The sequence below is a fragment of the Mustelus asterias genome, chromosome 17 (assembly GCF_964213995.1).
Source record: "Mustelus asterias chromosome 17, sMusAst1.hap1.1, whole genome shotgun sequence".
Classification (NCBI taxonomy): domain Eukaryota; kingdom Metazoa; phylum Chordata; class Chondrichthyes; order Carcharhiniformes; family Triakidae; genus Mustelus; species Mustelus asterias.
In genome coordinates, this window is record NC_135817.1 from 16,938,223 (window position 1) to 16,957,151 (window position 18,929).

Consider the following 18,929-nt stretch of genomic DNA (forward strand, 5'->3'; position numbering starts at 1 on the left):
GGTCGCTGTCTGTGTGGAGTTTGCACATTCTCCTCGTGTCTGCGTGGGTTTCCTCCGGGTGCTCCGGTTTCCTCCCACAGTCCAAAGATGTGCGGGTTAGGTTTATTGGCCAGGTTAAGAATTGCCCCTTAGAGTCCTGAGATGCGTAGGTTAACGGGATTAGCGGGTAAATATGTGGGGGTAGGGCCTGGGTGGGATTGTGGTCGATGCAGACTCGATGGGCCGAATGGCCTCCTTCTGCACTGTAGGGTTTCTATGATTTCTATGAATGACAGGTTCATGCTCTCCGTGTCAAGGGTTGAGCTATAAGCTACATATTAAATAACCACGCATTGAGTTATACGTTTGGCCGAGATTTGGGAAAAGCAGTATTACCTTCAAGAAAAAGCAAATTTACACAAACACAAATGTCTTTGGTGAGGAAGAATTAATTTGGTGTCAACACCAATTTTGGGGAATACATTGAGTGAGGGTTGCCTGTTCTTGCTGCTTTGTATGTGACAATACTGGCTATGATTTTTGAGGAAAGTTCAGCAATAATGATTACTGCTTTACAGTCATAGAATCATAGAATCCCTACAGTGCAGAAGGAGGCCATTTGGCCTATTGGGTCTGCACCAACCACAATCCCACCCTGGCCCTATTCCCCTGCTAATCCCCTGACACTAGGGTCAATTTAGCATGGCCAATCAACCTAACCTGCACATCTTTGCACATTGATACAGCACTGTCAGTGCTGTTCTTTAGATTCATCATTAGTGATTGTAGTATTGCTCCTCACTGTACAAGTAGCAGACCTGATTACAGAGTTGACAGTTTTTAATTTTAGTTTTGATTTTTCCATAGGCCACGGAGATGCTGGATGTCTCCATGGAGCTGGGTTGTTTCTTGGCTGGGGCATTAATTTCATCACAAGGTCACTCTGCTACAGAGGAAGTCATGTTGTGCATGGAACCCATTCGAGATTTTCTGGCCATCATTTTCTTCTCTTCTATTGGTAATTAAAAGCTTTAAAGTGTGAGGGAATGGATGTTTCCCTTATAGGTTTAGAAGTTATCCCTTAAGGTATTAAGGTATCGGTAATAATAAAACTTTTATTGGCAATCATAGAAATTAAAATATACAATGTAATTATTGTTAATTCCCACATATAACATTAAAGCACAGTTAAGTCAATACAGTTTGAACTCCAGGTTATTGGTTAACCAAATCTTAACAAATTCTGAGATATCGCTACATCATCCTTTTTTTCCACTCTGGCTATATGAGGATTTGCTTGCTTTAATATTACTCAATCCACATTCATCGTTCATTACACCGTTTGGCTTGATCGTCTGGCATACATCATATTTCCCTGCTTGGTTACCCTCCTCATTTTCCTGTTCATAGACAACTGGATCTAATAAAGGCAGCAGCTTCGTAATTTCTTTCTGACTAAAGAGTGTTTATAACTGATTCAACTTTTAATTCTCACTCAGCAAGTTAAACATTGAAACTCACTTGATAGGCGAAATCAGAAGGTTAATATGACTGCAACAGAAAGTGAATTTGTGCATATATTTAAAATAAGCATTCTCTTCATTGGTTTCCATTGTACAAACTCTTGTTGCAGAATCCAAGCCTAACTCTAAAACAAGTTCAAAGCAAATTGCTGGATGCTGGAATCTGAAACAAAAACAGAAAATGCTGGAAAATCTCAGTCGGTCTGACAGCATTTTTGGAGAGAGAATCAAGCTAACCTTTCGAGTCCGGGTGACGCTTCATCAGCGCTGCTCAGCAGAGCTTCATTAGAGCCAGCTCTGATGAAGGGTCACCTAGACTCGAAATGTTGGCTCTATTCTCTCTCCACAGATGCCGTCTGACCTACTGAGATTTTCCAGCATTTCTGTTTTTTGTCCAAAACAGGTTCACCGTTTTTGTTCCTGGAATGTCGCTACTTTTGTCCACTCCTTGTGTTGTGAAAGTGGTTGTGGCCTGCACCTGAACCACTGCACTCCTCATGGCAGTGATGCTTCCTTCAATCCCTGCTCCTTCCACAGCACCTTCCAAACCTGTGACTTCTGCCACCTAAAAGGACAAGAGCAGCAGATGCATGGGAACACCACCACCTCCAACCCACTCACCATCCTGACTTGGAAATATATTGCCATTCCTTCACTATCACTGGGTCAAAATCCTGGAACTCCATCCCTAACAGCACTGTGGGTGTATGTACTCTACATGGGCTGCAGCGGTTAAGGGCAATTAGGGATGGGCAATAAATGCTGACCTAGTCAGCGACACCCACATCCCATGAACAAATAAAATGATGAGGAATTTCAAGGTACTGACAATGAGAGAATGGTGATAAACTTTTGAGTCAAAATAGTGAATCCAGTGGCAGGGGTACTGATTATGTTGTGTTGAATGTTTTGTATCCATCCAGACAAGCATTGAGCATTGTACCACACTCCTTATGTGAGCCTTGCAGATATTGGAGAGAGTTTGCAGTGTACCAGACTATCTCTTACTCTCATAACCATGCTGTTACATGGCTGGTCACTGATCCTCAGTGTTTCTGGTGATGACTTGTGCCACTGAAGATTAAAGGAAAATGGCTTTCTCTTGTTGGAGATGTGTGCATATCAGCTTAAATTGGATGTTGTTCTGTTATAAACTGGCATCAGTCCTCATTATTAGAAATGTTCATCAGTGAACATCTCAACTCATGACAGAGGGAAGGTTAGTGATGAAACAGCTGAAAATGGTTGGCTTGAGGACACATCCCTAAGGATGCACCCGAGGCTGCCTGAGGCAGTGAAGATTGGTCCCAGATGACCATTTTCCTGCTTGTCTGTTTTGGCTAACTAAAAAGGTTTTTCCCTTGGCCCCCACTAACCTTGAATTTTTAGGCACTTGCTTGAAGATATTGCGTTGGTAATAAGAGCAGACACGTCTACATTCCCTGTATCATTCTGACCCTGTATCAGTCTGAATCAAGCCTCTGGTCAGGAGCTAGCTGGATTTAGTGGAACATTAATGAGTATTGGTGGGTAGATATTGATGAGTTGGTGCCTTTCTTAGAACTGTTGATAATTCTGTCCATCATTTTACATCTGTTGGGAGGAGTCTGATCATTAATTGATCAGATTCTTAATCATTTAAACTCATGATCTGTTCCTGTAATGTTACCCTACTATCATTTTTGTGAAAAAGGCACATTTCCCTATCCAAGGCCATGTGTAACTTTCCAGAGGCTCTGGACATAGTGCTCCAAAGGGGCTCTGTCCAAGGATTTGCATTGAGTTTTAAACTCTAGTTTCCTTAAGATAAACATTACATTTTGATTACTGTTTCTGCCTGTGCACCAGCTTTTAGTAATTTGAGGACAATGATTTATAATGTGAATTATAATATTTAGTCATGGCCCTTGGTGCAGTGAGTCACTGTGCATGTCGCTCAGTCCGGGTGGCGGGTTGGTTACTCGGCTCGGGGGGTGGGTCACTTGGCATGGGTGGCAGGGTTGGTCGGTTGGCGGGGTCAGTCACTCCGCCCAGGTTACACGTTTGGTCAGTCGGCGCGGGTGGGTGGGTTGTTTGGCACGGGCATGGTAATTGCTTGTCTTGTAGCTGTAAGCTTAGAGACTAATGATCCTCACTGAGAACAGGAATCTAATGTGTGACTATCTTTATAAAAAATATCTGCAAAACATCTGTGCTTTAAGGAATGGCCGTAACAATTTACCGTTCCTTTGCTCTTCACAGGTCTCCATGTCTTCCCAACATTTGTGCTTTATGAACTGACTGTCCTAATGTGCCTTACACTGGCAGTGGTGGTGTCCAAGGTAATGTGCTTCATGCAAGTCTCGAGGAAGCGTCTTCAGTTCTGAAATCTTGACCAACTGACCTTCACAGTCTGAATGTCCTGTTGAATATTTCATCCTGTGTTACGTTGGAGATTTCTAACATCTGCAGTGTTTTTCTTTTTTCAAATTCGATATGATGCATCCAAGGAATCTGAAGGAAGTAAGGGTGGAAAAAGCAGAGGCACTGGCAATCTCCCATCCTCATCATGCCAGAGGTCTGGAGAATTGCGAATCATAGAATCCCTACAGTGCAGAATGTAAAACCCTTTTTCAAAAAAGGAGCAAGGATGAGTCTTTCCGTTTGACCTCCATGATGGGGAGGCTTTTAGAAATGATAATTTGGGAGAAACTTAATGGTTGCTTGGGAAAATGCTGGTTAATTGAGCAAAGCCCAATGGGCTAGTGCTCATTGGAGTTTAGAAGAATGAGAGATGATCCTATTGAAACAAGGTTCTGAGGAGGCTTGGCAGCTTGGAGGGTGAGAGGATGTTTACTCCTCATGGGGGAATCTAGAACGAGAGCACCAGGGTCTCCCATTCAAGACGGAGACCAGGAGGAATTTCTTCTGAGTTGTTAATTTTTGGAATTCTCCACCCCCAGAGAGCAGTGGAGGCTGGGTCATTGAATATACTCGAGGCTAAATTAGACACAATTTTGATCTGTAAGGGAGCACGTTTTAAAAATTTGAAGGCAGAATAAAATGTTGAAGTATTGTGAGTATTCAACTTCAAAAGGACTTAGGCTGATGGAATGGGTGGACAGATGAAATTTAATGCAGAGACGTGTGAAGTGATTCATTTTGGTAGGAAGAATGAGGAGAGAATATATAAAATGAAAGGTACAATTCAAAAGGGGGTGCAGGAGCAGAGGGATCTGGGGGTAAATGTGCATAAATCATTGCAAGTGGCAGGGCAGGTAGAGAGTGGTTAAATTACGAACATAGGGCATTTTGGGCTTTAAAAATAGAGGCAGAGGGTACTAAAATAAGAAAGTGATGATAAATCAGTATAAAACTCTGGTTTGGCATCAATAGGAGTATTGAGTCCACCCTGTTCTGGGCACCACACTTTAGGAAGGATGTGAAGATATTAGAGAGAGTGCAGAAAAGATTCACAAGAATGGTTCCAGGGATGAGGAACTTCAATTATGTAGATAGATTGCAGAAGCTGGGACCGTTCTCCTTGATGAAGAGAGAGTTGGGAGGAGATTTGATCGAGTTGTTCAATATCATAACAGTCTGGGTAGAGTAGATAGAGAGAAACTGTTCCCATTGGTGGAAGGATTGGGACCGAGTATAGATTTGTGATTGGCAAAAGAAGCAACAGCAACGTGAGGGAAAAGCTCTTTCACACAGATTGGTTAGGATCTGGAATGTACTGTCTGAGAGTGTGATGGAGACTGATTCACACAACGAGTTGTTAGGATCTGGAATGCTCTCTCTGAGTGTGTGGTGGAGGCAGTTTCCTTTTGAAAAAAACTTGGATTATTACCTGAAGAGGAAACATTTGAAGGGTTATGGGGTAAAAAGCAGGTGAATTGATCTTGCAGAGAGCCAGTGCACATGACGGGCAACTGTTACCATTCTCTGAAATAAACCCAGAAAATGCCAGAAATACTTCACAGCGCTGGCAGCATGTGTGGAGAGAGAAACAAAAGTTAACACTTCATTTGATGCGAGTGACCAAACATGTGCTACTGAATCATGTCAAGCAGTAGGTGGTCATTTTGTTTCTGGACTGTGTGCTCAGCTCCAGGTGAAGAAAATAATGTTAATGTAGGTTGAGGTTTTCCCATCTCTCTGCAGAAGTTAAGAATCCTTTGTCTCCTGCTGTTGAAAGTGTTACAGGGCAATTGGGCATGTGACAGCAATATTGAAGGGCTTGCATTACCTGTGAAATTGTTGAACAAAGAGAAGTACAGCACGGAACAGACCCTTTAGCCCTCTGTGTCGATCATGATGCCCTAACTTTAAAAAAAACTTTCTGCCCTTACTCGGTCCGTATCCCTCTATTCTCTCTCTCGTTGTATACCCATCCAGATGCCTCTTAAATATTGCTAATGTGCCTGCTTACACCACCATCTCTGGCAGCGTGTTCCAGCCACCCACCACTTTGTGTGAAAAACATTCCCTGCATAGCTCCCTTAAACTTTCCCCCTCTTACCTTCAACCTGCGCTGCCTTGTAATTGACACTTCCACCCTTGCAAAAAGCCTCTGACTGCGACTATGTCACAGAAACTTCCGAGATCGGATGGCAAAAGAGTAATTGGTGACATTTGTTGTACTGATTTACCAGAGAACTTGACCTTTTGAGGACTGCAAGAGGGATTTTCTGACTTCATGTGCTGGGGCACCCAAACATTTGAAACCAGAGTTCCACCATGCTGCCTAATGACTACTTCAATATGGAAGAATGCTCTCCTCCTGTGTACAAGTGTGGCAATATTTCAGTTTCCCACACGATGCAAAAGTAACATCGCCAATCGCTGCTGGATTAATGGCAATTGTACTTCTGAAGAATGAATGGAGAATGCACAAACTCGTTTCATATGGGTCCCCAGACAGCTAACCATCTAGGCTGAGTTTTTTTACACAAGCCTGGAGATGCAAGTTAGAATCAGGCTCACTCTGCCAACCAACTCCCCAGCAGTGTTCAACACACAAAACATAAATGCTAAAACAGTTGAACACTTCCTATGGCATGACCAGTCTTATGGAGGTCACTTTGTGGGAGTCGTCTCGTATCAGAATTGCAGACTGCACATATAAGAGTAAAGTTCTAATTGAGGGGAGTGCAGGATGGGAGGTCTGGGAGAACATTAAGGCTGGAGGTAACAAAAACATGAACAATTGATGGGCTAAAGCAGTTAAAACACTGACATTATCTTACATCCAATGATGCCACCTACGAAAACAGTGATTTTGATGTTTACATTTTTCCTTAATCAAGGTTCCTGGTCGTCGTCTTCAGACCTTTCAATTCCTACCATTTTCAGAATGATCTGATGGAGTTCGCACATTCTCTCCGTGTCTGCATGGGTTTCCTTCGGGTGCTCCGGTTTCCTCCCACAGCCCAAAGATGTGCGGGTTAGGTGGATTTGCCCTGCTAAAATTGACCCCAGTGTTGGGGGGGGTTAGCAGGCTAAATATGTGGGTTTACGGGAATAGGGTCTGGGTGGAATTGTGGTTGGTGCGGACTCGATGGGCCAAATGGCCTCCTTCTGCACTGTAGGGATTCTATGAGCACTGGCTCAGGATCGCGCGCTTCATCATGGCCGGACCCCCTCTGTTCCTAAGGAGAACAATCCCAGCTTCTCCAGTCTCTCCACATAATTGAAGTCCCACATCCTTAATAAATTCTAATAAATTTCCTCTGCCCTCTTTCCAAGGTTTTGACATCCTGAAGTGGCACAATGCTCCAGCCAGGGCTGAACTAGCCTATTGTACTTCATGCTTCTATATAAAGCCCAGGATCATATATGCTTTTTAATTGTTTTATAACACATTCTACCAACTTCAAAGATTTGTGTATCTGTACCCTTGTGTTGTAAAATGGTACAATTTATCTTAGATTGTCAAAGTCAAGTAAAGTTTATTTATTAGTGTTACAAGTAATGCTTACATTAACACTGCAATTAAGTTACTGTGAAATCCCCCTAGTCGCCACAGTCCGGCGCCTGTTCGGGTCAATGCACCTAACCAGCATGTCTTTTAGAATGTGGGAGGAAAACGGAGCACCCGGAGGAAACCCATGCAGACATGGGGAGAACATGCAAACTCCACACAGACAGTGACCCAAGCCGGGAATCGAACCCCGGTCCCAAGCATTGAAGCAGCAGTGCTAACCACTGTGCTACCGTGCCGCCCCAGTTGCAGATTCTTTCTCCCAAATGAGTCAGCCTTGTTAACATAGGTGAGAGGAGTCCTCACCTATCATCAGGGAAAGCAGGTCAAAACTTGATGCACATTTTAATAACAACCAGCAAGTCAAAGGGTTCGAATCTAATGTACTTTCTGTCCCAGCTTCTGCAAAAAGGCTGCCTGCTGTTGTGAAGTGCTGCTTTTTTCTGTTCCTCATGCTGCTCTCATCCTTTTTAAGCTAATGATAAAGGACTTTCCCATTCAACTAGCTCCCCAGTTCTCTTGCCCTCAGCTCAGTGAGTTGTTCTGCCGGGGAGTGTGTTTCACATTGTAACCAGGACTTGATCAAAATGGAAAGGGATTCCAAGCTGATTCCTCAGCTACCAACCCATGCGCTCCATCTACCCAAGTTACTGAAAACACTAAAATTATCTTCCACAGTCACAGACATTACAGGGATATAGATCATGGAAATGTCTATGTATACAGTGCAATGGCCCTAGAATGCATGCAGTTGTTAAGAAAAGTGGAATGAGTAGTAAAGTTAACACTTTTTTTTCTCCTCTAGTTCATCTTAGCAGTACTTGTCCTCTCACTGATCCTTCCAAGAAACAGCAAGTACATCAGGTGGATAGTTTCTGCTGGACTAGCGCAAGTCAGTGAGTTTTCCTTTGTTCTGAGCAGCCGGGCCCGTAAGTCGGGAATCGTCTCTCGAGAGGTAACCTACCTTGCAATTGCTCAGTGCCAGTTTGCGTTACAACTTGCTGTGTTCTTGTGTATTTCTACAGTCCTCTGTTACAAAATCTGAAATAATGCTGCTTTCCTTTCTGCCTCTGCAGGTGTACCTCCTGATCCTCAGTGTAACTACCTTGAGCCTTTTACTTGCCCCAGCATTGTGGAGAGCTGCAATTCTGAAATGTGTACCAAAACCAGACAAGCGATTAAGCACGTGACAGGATGGACAAGGTGGTTTTCCAGTCAGTTTGTTAAATTTCAGAGGCCAGTGCCTGTTGCCTGCCCTGATTCAACTTTCCTTTAAAGATCACATTTTCAATAAGCCATACCAGCAGATGTGCACAATTATTTTTTTCCTCCTTCCCATTAGCCTGGCTTAATTTTATTAATTCCGCCCTCACCCCATGCCTTTAACTGACAACTGGATTCGAAAGGGGATTGGTCACTTTTGTTTGAATCCATTACTAAAACACTTTATCTATAATGTTTTGTATATATCTTTAATTTTGTTCTTTCCTGGGATGTGGGCGTTGCTGGCAATGAAGTGAAGAAATGTTCTTTGAGTATAATGAAGGCCAAATGCATTGACTATCTTCAAGGTGAATGTCCTTGTGATTAACACTGAAGGGCTGAAATAAGATTTAGTTTTGCTAAGATTGCAATGATTTTGGGGTATTGGTGATGTTTCTGTTAGGAGATGGCAGTGCTCTGTGCCTCACATCAGTCAATCACACTGGCTTTCACACTGATGGGCCATGCAGAAATTTCTGAACAATGGAATGACCCAGCATATTTTCAGGAAGATTCGAGTTTTTGGTAGTATTCTGGCATAAAGGGATGAGTATCACAGAAAATGCTGCTCACCTGCACTGGCTTCCTGTCAACCAAATTCTTGATCTCAAAATTACCATCCTTATTTCAAATCCCTCCATGGCCTCACCTTATCTCTGTCATCTCCTCCAGCCCCACAACTCTCAGGTACCTGGACTCATCCAATTCTGGTCTCTTAAGCATTCCTGAATTCAATCGCACCAGAATTGTTCAGCATAGGTGGCACAGTGGTTAGCACTGTTGCCTCACTGCACCAGGGACCCAGGTTCAATTCCCGGCTTGGGTCGCTATCTGTGCAGAGTCTGCATGGCCTCCCCGTGTCTGCGTGGGTTTCCTCCGGGTGCTCCGCTTTCCTCCCACAGTCTGAAATACATGCTGGTTAGGTGCATTAGCTGTGCTAAATTCTCAGTGTACCCGAACAGGCGCCGGAGTGTGGCAACTAGGGAATTTCCACAGTAACCTCATTGCAGTGTTAATGTAAGCCTATTTGTGATACTAATAAATCAACTTAAACATTGCTGGGTGTCCGCTACCTGGGCCCCAAGCTCTTCCCTCCCTAATCTACCTCATTCTCTTCCTTTAAGACATTCCTTAAAACCTACCTCTTTGACAAGTCCTGGTCACCTGGCCAAATATTTCCTTCCATGCTCCTGTGCAGTTCCTTGGGACATTTTATTATGTTAGAGGTGCTATTTAAAATAAACTGGTGCTGGTGTAAATCCTTTCCTAGTTTTCTACTGTCAGATTTTCAGATATTTCCTCCAGTTGCTGAATGAAAGGAGAGATATTTAAAAGAGGTAATAATGACATGGTGACAACATGTATTCTGGATTTCCCATTGCAGCTTCCTTGATCCCTTGACCGCATCCATATAGTAAAAAGCAGAAATCCATTTAAAGTTACCAGGACAGCCACTGTAAAATCTCTGATCTTGTAACTGTGTCCCCATCAGCTTTGTGCTTTCGGCTGTAGGGCTCTCGCTGTTGGCCCTAAAGAGTTCTGATGTATCTGTGTTTCTGCAGAAGAAAAGGAGAATTGGAAAAATATCATGGCCTGATGGGCATCACCACCCACATCATCACCTGCCCAACTCTAGGATAGGCAGATGAAGCTGATTCTCCATCAGGTTGCCCCAAGAGCACTGCAGTATTCAAGGGAAACCATTAAAGAGCGAAGCCCATGCTGCAGCTGGACTTGTCGATTGTTGGTGTGAAGATCACTATTGTACTCATTGAGGAATGGTGACATTCCAGTCTTCCACAAGTAATCAGTCAGCTGTTATACAGGGACATTAAGCAAGTAAAAGATGTCCTTGTGCAATGAAATGAGTTCATCACCTTTCTGATGTATGATTGGCAGCATCTCAGGGCACATATAATTTCCTGTACTTGCCAACTTCATCATTGTATCAGGACTCTGAGCTTTCACCTGTGTGGGCACATGCACACTTTCACAATCCCTTATCTCAACAGAATTCTGGTCTTAGGCTTGTTTGTGACCACACCAAGCAAATATAACTCTCATTCCTTGCAGTTGTTGGGATGTCTCTATTTTAAGGCAATCTACTGTGTTGGTACTCTTTCACTCAAAGGCAGGTGTGGCAACTCTCTGAACATTTCTTCAGGAAGACTCACATTCTATGGTGGCTAAGTCCTGGTGTGAACCTACTTCAGGCTGCATCTGACCTCTGCTTAGAAATCATAATAGGATGATGATGAGAGCCTGAAATGAGCAAAAACAGAAAATGCTGGGAAACTCAGCAGGTCTGATAGCATCTGTGGAGAGAGAATAGAACCAACGTTTCAAGTCTGGATGACCCTTTGTCAGCCCAGACTTGAAACTTTAGCTCTATTCTCTCTTCACAGATGCTGTCAGACCTGCTGAGTTTTTCCAGCATTTTCTGTTTTTGTTTCAAATTCCAGCATCTGGAGTATTTCACCTTTATCTACAGATATAGGGCCATGAGTAGGTCCTCAAATTCCTCAAAGCCTGTTCAGCCATCCCTCTGCTTGCTAACCAATGCTGGCTGCCAGTGCAGCAACTCCTCATTTTTAAAGGTCATGTCCTTGTGTTCAAATCCCTCCATGGCCTTACTCCTCACTATCTCTACAACCTCCTGTAGCCCTTCAACCCTCTCAGACTTTTGTACTTGCTCTGTTTGTGACCTCTTGCACATTTTCGTTTATCGTTGCCGCCCTCTGGCAGTTGTGGCTTCAGCTGCCTCGGCCCGAGTGTCTGACATTCTCCCGTAAACCTCAGTTTTTCTACCCCTCTCTCTTTTGCCGTTCCTTAAAAACGATCACTTTGACCAGTTTTTGATGACTTGTCTTGGCTATGTATGAAACCAATTGGGAGGTTTTACATTGTGCTGCGTAAGTTCATGCTGTTAATTAGATCATGGCTAATCATTGCCTTAACTCCACTGATATATAATTGCTGCAGGAAAACTGACAAACTATTAATGTCCCTTTACAACTTTCTATCCCCATCCGCACTATCTACTGTCTGTCCGTAACTTCGTGTCTACAGAAAATTTGGATGTATGGTTCTCTTCCATCCTCAGTCATCTAGAATGACAGTGAACAGCTGAGGTACGAGGACAGTTCCTGAGGGACACTACTCATCACGCTTTGCCAATTGAAGCATATATCCTTTATCTCTGGTCTGCTTCCTATCTCTTAACCTGTTCCTAACCCAGACGGTGGGAGACTTTTTTGCGAGGCTCATGTACGACAGGCTGTGCATGAAGGAATCCATCTTGTATTTGGCTTTAATTTCTTGTGATACAGTTGTCATGCGGGGGCAGGGTTTGTGGTTGACTATTGTGGATGTGCCATTTCCTATCTTGTCATCCCTTTTCACTATACCTGAGCACCTACCTTTCTCTCCTAAATTTGCTCCTTATTGGCAGCAGTGCTACTGATTGGAAGCAATAACTGATTCATTAAGAAATGTAGAGGGACTTCTGCACCCTGCCGGAAATCATTTGGACATGAATGACTCCAATTGGGAGCCTTGTAGACTAGTATTTGTTGGTCCACTGGTTTCATTGTGTGTTTTCGAGAGTGTGTGTGTGGATCGAGGATCGAGAGTATTCTCCTATTCAGTGGGCCACTGCAGAGTGCTCAATCACAAATTTATATGTACTAAAATACAATGTTGTACCTTGTTAACAGCATTGTCAGACTTTGAGGGTCACACCTTTCACAATTTAAAATGTAGTCCAGAACCATAGTGTTGAAAGAACTCTTGATTTTTGCATCTGCTTCTGTCACTCTGTCCAGGCTAAATAATTCCATCCTGAGTCCTTGTGTACCTTGTGGTTGAAAGCTACTATTTGCTTTGTTCTTTCTCATTATGGTCATGGAACTATCTCTCCAATCTTTCAAGACAGCATGGCATCAGTGTCCTAGGCTTATTTTTAGGCATGTGAAAGGGACGTGTTCCCTGGAGCCAAATATTGTTGCTCCACTGGTCAATCAGTACCTTTGGCATCTTGGAATAAGTTTTCTTCTCGTTTGAGTCATTCAATTGAGCCTCTAGGTTGAAATTGGCGACCAGCTTATTTCCCAATGTGTTAAAGTTTAAGCTCCATCCTTTTAGTTTGTAAAACCTACAGGAGTAGCATCCCAGCAAATTGCTGCATTCCTATCGCACTTCCTTTCTCAATCACAAATTGATATTCATTAACTGGAATGCGCTGCCTGAGTGTGTGGTGGAGATAGATATAATTGTGGCTTTCAGAAGAGAATTGGATCACAATCTGAAGAGGAAATCTTTTCAGGGCTACAGAGAAAAGATACTAGATCAATTGCTCTTGGAGGGAGCAGGTAGAAACTCAATGGGTCAAATGGTCACCGTCTCTCCTGTAACCATTCCCTGATTCAATGATTTTAAATATAAGTTTTGGCACAGAATTAGCAAGGTCTGAGCTATGCCATTTCCCAATAATCACCACCAGTTCCTAACACTGCACTGGAATTCAAATTATTTACCAGGAATTTCTTGGGTTTTCTTGGTTGCCAAAACTTTGGCGGAACTCTTGGATGCACTGTATAAATGGGATGTCTGTTTAAGTTGTGGCAGCCAATTGGCAGAACTTTGAGGAAGTTCTAAGCTGTGATGGTTTACATTTTCTTTGTGAAGGGATATGAAACTATATAACCTGCTCTCTCTATAAGTTTAGAGCATTGTGAATATGGAAATGCGATGAAGCCTCTAACTTCAGTTTCATGCTACACTTGAGGCACCACCTCTGCTCCACAGTCCTTTTTCTCCTGATGTTGGCTGTCATTGCGATTTGTACTTAAATTCATGAATAAACTGAAAGTTTTCCACATTGTTTTTTTTTACTTTGTTTGACATAAAACAATCAAAATTGCAAATGATGTATTTATTCATGGAGTAGCTATTTATTTAAACAGAACTAGGACCACCCTTGCACTCCCCTGCTTGAGCTGGGACCCTTATTGCCCCACATTGCTGAAATGCTTTGCTCTCTCCCGGGATGCTTGTTCCACAGCTGGGTTAAGTTGGACCTTTGCCCTTTCTTCTTATCCACAATATGGTCTGTCAGAGGTGGGTGTTCCGTTTACCTCAGATAAGACCTGTCACAAGAAATAAAAGTAGGAGTGGCCACCAGGCCCTTCAAGCCTGCCATGCCATTCATTACAACCATGGTTGATCTATGCCGGCCTCAACTCCTTTCTGTGCCATTTCCCTGTAGCTCTCTATTCCTCAATCTATCAAACATTTATCCACCTTCACTCTAAATACTTCTAATGATCCAGTCTCCATTACCCTTTGAGACAGTGCATTCTAGGGATTCACCACCCTCTGCGAGAAGAACTTTCTAAACACCTCAGTTTTAAATGACCGGCCCTTTATCTTGTAGCTATGATCCCTTGTTCAAGACTCTCCCACTAGTGAAATCATTTCACCATCTACCCTGTCAAGTCCCCTAGGATCTTGTATGTTTGAATAAGGTCACACCTCACCCGTTAAATTCCAAGGAATACAGACCCAGATTACTTAGCCTGTCTTGACAGGACGACCCTCTCATTTTAGAAATTAGCCTGGTGAATCTCCTTTGGACTGTCTCCAATTTTACTATATCCTTTTTAAGGTAAAGGGACCAAAACTGTACACAGTATTCCAGGTGTGGCCTCACCAACACCCTGTACAATTGCAACAAAATCTCCCTATTTTTAAACTCCAACCCCTTTGCAATAAAGGTCGAAATGTCATTTACCGCCTTAACAAATTGTTGGACCTGCTTGCTAGCTTTTTGTGATTCATGCATTAGAACACCTAGGTCCCTCTGTACTTCACTCACCTGCAGTCTCTCCTTTTAGGTAATAATCTGCCTTTGATTCCTCCTACCAAAGTGTATGACCTCACACTTCCCCACTCCATTTTCCAGGTTTTCTATCAATATCCTGTTGCAGAATCATAATATCCTCATCACAACCTGTCCTTCCAGCTATCTTTGTATCATCGGCAAGTCTGGAAACCTTAGATTCTGTTCCTTCCTCCAGGTTATTAATGTAAATAGTGAACAATTGTGGGCCAAGAACTGATCCCTGCGATACTCCACTAGTTACATCTTTCCACTTTGAAAAGGATCCATTTATTCCAACATTTTGCTTTTTATGTGACAGCCAGTTTTCAATCCATTCTAACACACTTCCTCCAATTCCACGGGCCTTTATTTTATGCACCAGCCTCTTTTGCGGCACCTTGTCAAATGCATTTTGGAAATCCACTACACCTAGAGATTTCCCTCTATCTACTCTCCCTGTTACATCTTCAAATAATTCGAGCAAATTTGTCAAATGTGATTCACCTTGCATAAAACCATGTTGACTAGGTTTGATTATATTCAATTTTCCTAAATGATTAGTGTTGTGGGAAAATTGCCACTTCGGAGTCAGACTTGGAGGTTTCAACAATACAGTTTTATTTGACGAAGCTTCATGGGGAAAAGGCGCTGGCACTCCGCAGTACACTAGGCAGCTACCTTCTCTCAATGATACAATAGGAGTGGTTCATTTTTATACTTTTCAGACAATGGATAGCCCGGACATTAGCCATTTAACACATCGTTACAGCTGAGTAGGATTGATAGTTCAACACATCGTTACAGCCAGACATATGCAGACATTGGTTTTTAACATCGCATTGTTTCATAGAATGGGTACATTTTCCCTATCAATGAATTTAGTTTCGGACTATTCATACAGTAATTGGTTTTCCTGCATTTATGTATTCCCGTTCCCGTTTGTGGCTAACCTCTTCATCAGTCCTTATTGTCCTAGATCTGCCCTTATCCTAAAATATTGGAATAGTGTAGATTAAAGGGGCTTTAGATTGGTTTCACTGGTCAGCGCAACATCGAGGGCTCAAGGGCCTGTACTGCGCTGTAATGTTCGATGTTCTATTATCCTAAAAAGTGCCTCAAGCCCTGGCTGGCTTCCTGCAGGATCTGATTCCTGCATGTTTAACTTTAAATAGCTGTCTGTCCTTCATGTTTTAATTTCAAGTAGCTGTCTGCCCTAAAAGTCAGTGCCTGTTTAATGTCTCTTTCCCAGGTGACTGTTTATGTGCCAGGCAGCCATTTTATGTGTTATGTACCCATCTTTATGTTTTTCCCACTTCAATTAGCTATTTCACTTTGATAATTGACTCCAGCATCTAGCCAAGAGCAGATGTTAAACTAATTGGCCTATAGTTCCTTGCCTTCTGCCTTTGTCCCTTTTTGAACAAGGGCTTCGCATCAGCTGTTTGCCAATCTTCTGGTACCCTCCCGGAATTTAGTGAGTTGCGAAAAATTTCAACCAATGGGTCCACTATCTCTGTAGCCACTTCCATTAAAACCCTAGCGTGCCATTCATTGCGTCCTGGCAACTTGTCCGCCTTTAGCCTGTTGGATTTCTCTAATTCCCTTGTGATTGGGATTTTTGTAAGTTCAGATCATAAAATTCAAAGAATCCCTACAGTGCAGAAAGAGATCATTCGATCCATCGAGTTTGCACCGACCACAATCTCTCCCAGGCCCTATCCCGCTAATCCCCTGACACTAGGGTCAATTTAGCATGGCCAATCCACCTAACCCGCACATCTTTGGCATGTGGGAGGAAACCGGAGCACCCGGAGGAAACCCACACAGACACGGGGAGAACGTGCAAACTCCACACAGAGAGTGACCCGAGGCTGGAATCGAACCCAGGTCCCTGGCGCTATGAGGCAGCAGTGCTAACCACTGTGCCACCGTGCTACCTCTTGTACCATGTTATTTGAAAAGAGCCCATCTGATAAGGGTGGCATGATGGCACAGTGATTAGCACTGCTGGCTCTCACAGTTAGGTGGATTGGCCCTGGTAAATTGCCCCTTAGTGTCAGGAGATTAGCAGGGTAAATATGTGGGGTTTCAGGGATAAGGCCTGGGTGGGATTGTTGTTGGTGCAGGCTTGATGGGCTGACTGGTCTTCTGCACTGTAGGGATTCTATGATAACTTAGGGGTATTTGCAATATCTTCCACTGTGAAGACTGATGCAACAAATTTATTTAGCATTGCCGCCATTTCTTTGGTTGCTGTTATCAATTCACTTGCCTTATTCTATAGAAGTCCCTTAGCCACTCGCTTCCTATTTATACATCCATAGAAACTCTTGCATGCAGCATTAAAATAAATTAAATTCTCTCTCAAAAATCATTTTCTCCCTTATGAGCTTTTTAGTCTTTTGCTGCTGGATCCTAAAAACCTCCCAGTCCTCTGGTCTACCGCTATCCTTTGCTACTCTGTATATCCTGCTTTTCAATTTATTATCCTTGATCTGTGTTAACCAACCATGGATTTTGCCTCTCTCTTGGAATCCCTCTTTTTGATTGGGATAAACTCCAGCTGAGCATTTTGGACCAGCTGTTTGAATATCTGCCACTGCTCATCTACTGACCTGTATCTTAGTTTGTTTATCCAGTTCACCTTAGACAACTCCTCCCTCACACCATTATAATTGCTCTTATTTAAGTTGAAGACACTGGTTATGGACTTATGCCGTTCACCCTCGAACTGTATCTGTCAGTACCATAGATGGAATGGATATCTAAATATGTAATTTTCCCTGGAGGGCTGTGCTCAGAGAGCCAGTGGACATTCAGCCCTGCCAAAGATCCCAGTCATGATGTGGAGATGCCGGCGTTGGACTGGGGTAAACACAGTAAGAAGTTTAAACACAGTAAGAAGATCCCAGTCCCAGAAAGCTTGTCCTGCAATTTCTAGATTTAATTTCCAAGCAGTCAAGCCAGGGAACCTAAATGCCTTTAGAGTCCAATTAAGAATTGTTAACTTAAAACTGAGAAGTCAGTACATTTTACTTAGAAAGCATCTCTTTAATGATGTACTCCACCCATTAAGATGATCAGCTTTCACTTACTACTACTTCAGCTGATTACTTACTAAATATCCATGACTTTTTACTGAGAAGTCAGTACTTTATTTGGGAAACATTGCATTTTGTATGGGTGATAATTACTGCATTCTGGCAACTGATTGATTATCTTTGGCCAAGAGTCAATCGCTGTTTAGGGCACGGCTCTTAATTGAATAGGAACAGATATATAGTCCTGGACATATTAGAACGCGGGTAGCCAGGCACTAAAGGATAGAAGACCGAAGCCTAGTTCTGGTTCACGTAATAAGCTTTAATTGCAAACAGTATGTTGTCTGCCTCCAACCAACAATCATACTTTATGCCTGCACGTATGGATATGAACTGAGGTGAGTCCCAAATTAACGCCCACCATCTAACTGACATACAATTAACAAATTCTTCTTCTTTAATGGAAAATTAAATGAGAATTTCTTTTGTACAATTGACATTTACAGAATTAAAAACTTCTATTTTTTTGTATGAAGCATTACATTGTGATATCCTCCTATAGGACCCCTAACGATTTCTTCATATGCTTACTTTTTAGTAAAACAATTTGAAAGTTGTTGACTATCCTTTGATTTAATTTCAAATATTATCTTTGTGTTTGTTTTAAGCTGGCAAGGCCAATCCATAACTTTTTCTCACTCACACTTTGTCTAGAGTGTGCATTATTCGACAATGACCAACTATCTACGTAGTTATTTATTTTCAAAAATCTGTCTTAAATATCTCCGTTGATGGATCCTAACCTCCCAGAACACTCTGTCTTATCCATTATGAAGAGTTTTACTTTATTGAATTTATTGAATATTGAAAAATTTACAAGATGTTTGACCACCCATTCCTGCAACTATCAGTCATGACTGAAAGATATATACCTCAACACTATTCTGCCACTTTGCCCACTCATTCCCTCATCACTTGTTTTCAAAAATTAAAGTTTAATTTGTCTCCCATGGCATGCATTCATCTATTTCATTTTAAATACTCCATAAATTCCCTTCAAAGTAAAATATCCACAGTACCTTAGCCTATTAAATATAGACACAAATAATTTGTTTATTTAATAGGTTTATTCTCCCCTTATTCCCACTCCACTTCTCAAAGTCCTCCTCCCCCCCTCTTACCTCTTCCCATCATCACACTATTCACTATAGTTCTCACTGGCCCCCAAGGTGCCATGGCACTCCTCCACTCTGTGTAGCTTTCCATACTGTTAGGGA

At 42.5% G+C, this 18,929-nt stretch overlaps 1 protein-coding gene across 3 annotated transcripts in view; it reads left to right on the forward strand.

Moving 5' to 3' along the window:
* Positions 1-13,772, forward strand: part of slc9d1 (solute carrier family 9 member D1) — a 67,123-nt gene extending 53,351 nt beyond the window's left edge. For 2 of the 3 annotated variants that reach the window (XM_078232333.1, XM_078232334.1), the window contains 4 exons: positions 847-997; positions 3,744-3,823; positions 8,273-8,422; positions 8,544-13,772. In XM_078232333.1, the coding sequence (XP_078088459.1) occupies positions 847-997; positions 3,744-3,823; positions 8,273-8,422; positions 8,544-8,657 (495 nt within the window). In that variant the 3' untranslated portion in view covers positions 8,658-13,772. Of the gene's footprint in view, positions 1-846; positions 1,428-3,743; positions 3,824-8,272; positions 8,423-8,543 lie in introns of those variants that run through there. The other variant, XM_078232335.1, reaches the window with a different exon arrangement.
* The last annotated feature ends 5,157 nt before the right edge of the window (positions 13,773-18,929 follow it).